This window comes from Beta vulgaris, chromosome 9 (assembly GCF_026745355.1).
Source record: "Beta vulgaris subsp. vulgaris cultivar EL10 chromosome 9, EL10.2, whole genome shotgun sequence".
NCBI lineage: Eukaryota > Viridiplantae > Streptophyta > Magnoliopsida > Caryophyllales > Amaranthaceae > Beta > Beta vulgaris.
Genome location: NC_079210.1, coordinates 49,397,145 through 49,404,021, shown reverse-complemented (window position 1 = coordinate 49,404,021; position 6,877 = coordinate 49,397,145). Strand labels below are relative to the sequence as shown.

At 49.4% G+C, this 6,877-nt stretch overlaps 1 protein-coding gene across 1 annotated transcript; it reads right to left on the bottom strand.

Annotated features, from left to right (window-relative positions):
• Nucleotides 1-742: 742 nt before the first annotated feature.
• Nucleotides 743-2,429, bottom strand: LOC125493468 (uncharacterized). Its single transcript, XM_048636848.2, has 3 exons — nucleotides 2,348-2,429; nucleotides 1,844-2,271; nucleotides 743-1,769 (listed from the first exon to the last, which is right to left on the bottom strand). The coding sequence occupies exons 1-3, from the start codon at nucleotides 2,384-2,386 to the stop codon at nucleotides 1,754-1,756; spliced, it is 483 nt and encodes a 160-aa protein (XP_048492805.2). The 5' UTR covers nucleotides 2,387-2,429; the 3' UTR covers nucleotides 743-1,753.
• Between the last annotated feature and the right edge of the window lie 4,448 nt (nucleotides 2,430-6,877).

The window sequence follows — 6,877 nt, the reverse complement described above, 5'->3', positions numbered from 1 at the left end:
GAATTCCAAGAGCCTTGGTTCAGACAATGGCCGGCAGTTCAACAGTGGTCCAACTCGAGAATATTGTTCCCGGTTCGGCATTCAAACAAGGTTTTCGGCGGTCTCCCGCCCTCAGACCAATGGGCAAGCCGAGTCGGCTAATAAAATTGTCCTGAAGGGTATCAAGAAGTCCCTTGATGCCGCTAAAGGGGCTGGGTGACGACCTACCTGGAGTACTCTGGTCGGCTCGAACAACGGTAAAAGCAGCCACGGGGCACTCCCCTTTCGGCTTGGTCTATGGAAGCGAGGCTGTCCTTCCGGTCGAGGTGGGAATTCCTTCCCCTCGGATGACATTCTATGAGTTCGACCAGAATGAAGAAGAAAAGCCCATCAACTTAGACCTATTGCCAGAAACCCGAGGCAATGCCTTGCTGCAAGCCATCCGGTACAAGCAAAGACACAAGGCATTTTAACCGCGAGTAAAGCCTCGGCCAATCAGTCTAGGCGACTGGGTCGTCGCGAAGGTCGAAGCCACTGGACTTTCCCATCTCAAAGGGAAGTTGGGGGCAAATTGGGACGGCCCTTACAAGGTTACAGAAATCATCAAGCCAGGGACTATTCCGACTCGAATCTCCCGAAGGGGTCCCCTGGCTCGGCCTTGGAACCTGGACAATCTCAAAGATTCTATGTATAACTTCTTTTTCGTTACTTGCACTAGGGGCATGATGTAAGGCCAGCACTACTGGTCGGTTTAGCAAAGCAAATCAAATTGTAACTCGGACTTAACCAGTCCATGTACCAAGTCGGTTTTATACCCCAGAAATGAAAGAGACTTAACCAGTCTATTATTTGAACAAAAAGGCAAGCAAAACTTAACCAGTTTATTGTCTATTGAATGTTGTAATATTGCAAATAACGAAAAATATGCGACAAATGACGAGTTGCAAAATAGTAGTTGTATTCCAATTGATTAAAGTTGTAAAATACAACCAAAAGTTTACAAAAGTTGGGGGTCGGAAGGCAGAAAAGCTAAAAGGGCCGACAAGGCCAAAGCTAAGAAAATAAAATCCTATGGAAGCTAAGTAGAAGGACCAGTGGCAGGTTGCTCGGCCGCAGGTTGCTCTGGTGGAGGTGGCTCGGTGCTCCCCGCATCTTCCTCTCCATCATCGGAGTCAGAGTCGCTGTCCGAGCTCAGCTCTTCGGGCATCCGGCTTGATCTCAGCTGCCTCGGCATCGGCCAGCTCCTGGTAGCGAGACCAGACCGAATTCCAGTCGGCCCCGGGACAGAATCAGCAAAGGCCACCTTAAGCCTACCAAGCGCCTCGTCCTCGCCCATCTTATGGGAAGACTGGCCCACGTCGGCACAGAAATCGGTACAGTCATCCGACTTCTGCCAAACTTGGAACCACTCCTCCTGAGAGCGAGAAACGGCCGCTTGGGCTTCCTTCAGTTGAGCCTCGGTTGTTGAAAGTTTGAGCCGGACCTCCTCCAGATCTTTCTCGGCCTGAGCTTGCTTGGTCTCGGCCGTAGCTTTGGCGGACTCGGCGTTTTCCTTGGCAAGAGAGAGGTTGGTCCTTTCGATCTGCCAATCCTCCTTCTCTTGGTTCCAGGTCGCCTCGCCGTCCTCGATCTTTTTGTTGGCCTCCTCCAAGCGCAGCTCGGCAATCCGTTTGGCCTCCTTGGCCTGGTACACTTCATCGAAAGTGCGACCGAGCCGCCTGCTTCAGGTCCGAGACCTCTTGCACCAGGGCGAGCCGGTCTTCGGCTACCTTGGTCATCCGGATGGAAAACTGCAGAACAATAAACAACAATTGGAAGCTGGCCAATAAAAAGCAAGTAAAAGGACGAAGAAACATTCACTTACGTCCATCCAAGAGCGGAAGAGCTCACTCGACTCATTCCTTGGGTTGACCTCATTGATATGGTCCCGGTCCGTTTGAGTACATAGGATCTCCAACGCATCGGAGATCCTCTTCTTCTTGTCCGTCTTGGACATTTGCGTAAACGGGACCGGTGCCTCGGATAAAGAGCGCTCGGTCGGAGAATGGTGAGAGGCCCCGGTTCGTACCCCGGACTCCGAACAGGCTCGAAGTCTGAAGGGTGGACCGAGACATGTGTCCCCCCACCTTCTGAATCGGGTCGAGGACTATTCACCTCGATGCTAGGATCTTTTCTAGCCTTCTTGGCGGCAGCCTCCTGCTCGGCTCGGGCCTTCGCCAAAGCCTTTTCGGTCATTTCAACCCTCTCCTCGGTGCGCTCCTTGCGCTTCCTCGGTTTGGGGTTGGAAGGATCCTGCAAAACACATTAAAGTTGGTGAGAAATTGCAAAACCTAAAGTTAAACCGGGTCGGAAGTAAAAGGGTTCTCACTTTTGGCTTCGAAGGCTTGTTAATCTTGTTGGCCTTCATCTCGGCCCTATCCGAGCCGCCTTCAGTGCAGCAGAGGTCAGTCGTTCTGCCATCTCTGGTCGGTCTCTTTGAGAAAGGCAGGGAAGCTTCTGAAAAAGGAAAAAAGAGTTAGACAAAATAACAAAGCAAGCATAAACATAAGTCAACCGGACCCCCTTTTTGCCGAATTACCCTTGGGAAAGGCCGGACTCAAGCCGAAGGCCGCCAGGAAATGCTCGTTCTTGAACATTTGCAGCTCGGGAGCCAGTTCCCCGCTAAAACACCTCGCCGCCGTCGACTATCTTAGCCTCCAGCTGAAAGTAGATAGCAGCCACGGCTTCCTCGTCGGATAGCTCGGCACCTTGAATTCAGGCAGTGGTTTGGCTCGGCTGCCGGGGGCACGATGGGGATGCCCCATTCCCCACCGTAGTACACGAAAGCGAACCCTCGGCGGAACCCCTTCTGAGAAGTGGGAGATCAAGGACTGTCGATAGCCCCGCCGAGCCTGAAAGCACCACCAGCCCGGACCATGATCCCCGGCTGGCATTTCAAACAATTTGTACATATGCCGCCAAAGTAAGGGTCGGCTTGACACCGATGATGTCACAGATCACTTGAACCGCTAAAATGCCGCCCCAAGAGTTTGGGAAAGCTGACCCAAGCACAAGTTGTAGGCGTTCAAGAGGTCTTTCTCAAACTGGGTCAGCGGGAATCTAGACCTAGTTCCATTGCCTTGTAATAAAATGCCGTGCATCCCGGCGGTGGTGATAGGATGGTATGGTTGGCATCGGGTCGGACAAGATGTAGGGGTCCTTTATTTGAAATTTGGCCGCTTGGCCTCGGGCATCTTTAGCAAAGCCTTTATTAAAGACGGAAGTGGAAACTTTGCTCCCGGTCCGCCCTTCGGATCAAGCTCCGGATATACGAGCCTCCGGACGTCGAAGCTTCGCCTTCCTCTCCGGCATAGCTATCCTAACTACACCATCAGACAAATATTGTCTAAGTAACTCCTCGAAGAAGGATAGGCCAGGGACACCTCCCAGGGTAGGGGGATGGTACCCTCGGCCTCCTCCTCCTCGGCTTGCGAAGGAGTACTTGGGAGGGAAAGCGCCTCAGGCACGCCGAGGGATCCGGGCAACTTATTAAAGTTGACACCAAAACCATTCCCATACCCCTCACTTCCTCGGCTAAATTATAAGGAGGTGAGGGAGGGGGTGTCACTGACTCGGACGAGCTCCCCATTATTTATCAACAGAAGGGGGTCGGCCGATTTTATTAAAAGAAGAGAAGAAAAAACTTAGCGAAAAACAAAACAAGGCGTACCTGGTCGGACGAAGAAGATGGGGCTCGGACTTAGAGAGAGAAAATGCTCTGAAGTAGAGAGAGAGAGAGCAGAAAACTCAAAGTTAGAGAGAGAGAGAATTGTGAAAGTGCCAAAAATCTCTCCCCTCTCTCCTACTTATAGGCAAAAACCTCGGTCCCCGTGCTCCACGTCACCTCTTGGACCGGGCCTTGTGTCTTCAACACCTTAATGGGCCTCCAACTGCCCAAAACTGTTCAAAAGGCACAACCCCTCGGAATATCAATCGTCACAAAAGTCATGAATAACCAGAAGTTGAATCGCCACCATGTTTTCAAGCACCCCAATAATCCACCGTTGCCACGTGGCATTTGGGTTCCCAAGAAACTATTAAGTTCACCAGCTCAATATTGCCAGTTCATCAGCTCAAGGTTACCACTCGGTCACCTCAGCCAGTGGTCCAAAACCTTAGGCACCGGCTCACCCTTGGAGGCACTCCTCCTTGGTTGAGTAAGTCTCCTAAGTCCCAGATTGACTTAGCGAGAGCAGGCACCGCCTCGGACAAGCATGGGGCTCATTGGCCCCTCATCCGAGCCGCGTCCACCTAGCTCAGCCCTTGGAGGCACTCCTCCTTGGTTGAGTAAGTCTCCTAAGTCCCAGATTGACTTAGCGAGAGCAGGCACGCCTCGGACAAGCATGGGGCTCATTGGCCCCTCATCCGAGCCGCGTCCACCTAGCTCGGCCCTTGGAGGCACTCCTCCTTGGTTGAGTAAGTCTCCTAAGTCCCAGATTGACTTAGCGAGAGCAGGCACCGCCTCGGACAAGCATGGGGCTCATTGGCCCCTCATCCGAGCCGCGTCCAACCGGCTCGGATAACCATGGGGCTCATTGGTCCCTAGGCCGAGCCGTTCACTAAACTCACCTCTCCTTGAGGAGACCGGGTCGGCACTAAGGCCACCCCTCTCCTTGAGGAGACCGGGTCGGCACTCAAGCCACCCTTCTCCTCGAGTAGACCGGGTCGGCACTCAAGCCACCCCTCTCCTTGAGGAGACCGGGTCGGCACTCAAGCCACCCCTCTCCTAAGGGAGACCGGGTTGGCACTGAGGCCACCCCTCTTTGAGACCGGGTCGGCACTAAGGCCACCCCTCTCCTTGAGGAGACCGGGTCGGCACTCAAGCCACCCTTCTCCTCGAGTAGACCGGGTCGGCACTCAACACCCCTCTCCTTGAGGAGACCGGGTCGGCACTCAAGCCACCCCTCTCCTAAGGGAGACCGGGTCGGCACTGAGGCCACCCCTCTCCTTGAGGAGACCGGGTCGGCACTCAAGCCACCCCTCTCCTTGAGGAGACCGGGTCGGCACTCAAGTCACCCCTCTCCTAAGGGAGACCGGGTCGGCACTGAGGCCATCCCTCTCCTATAGGAGATCGGGTCGGCACTCAGGCCACCCTTCTCCTCGAGGAGACCGGGTCGGCACTGAGGCCACCCTCTCCTTGAGGAGACCGGGTCGGCACTGAGGCCACCCCTCTCCTTGAGGAGACCGGGTCGGCACTCTAGCCACCCCTCCTCCTTGAGGAGATCGGGTCGGCACGTGCCCTCCTTTCCTGCCTGAGAAGCAGGGCCACCTGGGTTCCAAACTGTCTAGGTTCCGCCACGAACTGGAAATATTTCAGCAAGGCCTCGATATTTCCCATTCCTGGCGTGGGGCTAATTGTTTGGGCTTATTTCCTGGTTTAAGCTTACCAAGGATAATCCAGCCCAATAAATGCCTTAGAGCTTCCAGTGGGCCCCACCTGTGATGGTGCATTCCAGCTGTCAGTGCCCCCTAGCTGGCCTACAGTTGGGAAATCCCCAGCACTATAAATACTCAACCCCCTCATCAATGAGAAGGTATTGAATTCTTACCTAACAAACCAGAGCATCTCTCTCTAGACTTTATCTCTCTAAGCTTGATCACTGACTTGAGCGTCGGAGAGGCGATCCCGGAACAACCCCGGGCAGTCTAACCGTTACTTTTGCAGGATTCCGGCGTACGGACTTTGGACTCAGGACATTCGAATCTGACCCGGTACTCCCTAAGCAAAGGAATCAGAACCCTTAATTTCTAGACAGAAACAATATCTAATGGTATTTGTTTTGCAACATATCTCTATTATATAAGCCAAGGGAGGAGGTGTGGTGTCCTCTTTTGAAGTGACTAAAATACCCTTAATGATCTAATTAATAGAATGAAAAAAATTACAAAAGCAAATCATTTGAAAATTCTCATTCCAACTTGCCATTTAAAACAAGTTTAAAATGGTATATGCATCAAATACTTCAATCAAAAATTAAATGGACAAAATATTTATACATTATAAAAAAAGATGACATACATAACGTGCACATGAAAAGTTTGAACATTCACTACCTTTGATACTCTTTCATTCAGTTAAACCAACTCATTATTTTTATTCTTTATGTTCAATATTCATTCACAAAAAATTAATGTTAACAATAACTCACAATCTTTTTATTTGTTTACATTAGCGAATTAATATATCTAAATTCATCTAACTGTTGAATTTTTCACATTTAAGTTTAATCATAAATAAAGTACGAATGAAGTATCTAATAGAATAACAAATTTTGAAATTAACGCACGCATCGCGTGCATATGAAGGCTAGTAGTAATTATGTAAAGTCGGGAAGAAAAAAATACACACACGTATTATATGGGTATTTGTTAGGTCAATTTCGGTTATAGACTAATCACTCCTTTAACCTTCATTTGATTGGACGTGAAATATTTTTAGTAGAAAATTATATATATTGAAAAGATATTTTTTTTCTAGTGGAAAACATATATATAGTTTCTTTTTTTCGTTGTTAGGTTTTTTGCAAGAAAGTTCGGGAAAAAAGGAAGAAAATATTAAATATCTCTATTATATAAGCCAAGAGAGGAGGTGTGGTGTCCTCTTTTGAAGTGACTAAAATACCCTTAATGATCTAATTAATGGAAAGAAAAAAATTACAAAAACAAATCATTTAAAAATTCTCATTCCAACTTGCCATTTAAAACAAGTTTAAAATGGTATATACATCAAATACTTCAATCAAAAATTAAATGGACAAAATATTTATACCTTATAAAAAAGATGGCATACATAACGTGCACATGAAAAGTCTGAACATTCACTACCTTTGATATTCTTTAATTCAGTTAAACCAACTCA

What these genes read in the sequence shown, in the direction of transcription:
- LOC125493468 (XM_048636848.2), bottom strand. Translation starts at nt 2,386, where the DNA reads ATGAAGGCCAACAAGATTAACAAGCCTTCGAAGCCAAAA. An exon ending in ACAAGCCTTCGAAGCCAAAA is followed by an intron (nt 2,272 to 2,347) that starts GTGAGAACCCTT and finishes TGTGTTTTGCAG; the next exon opens with GATCCTTCCAACCCCAAACC.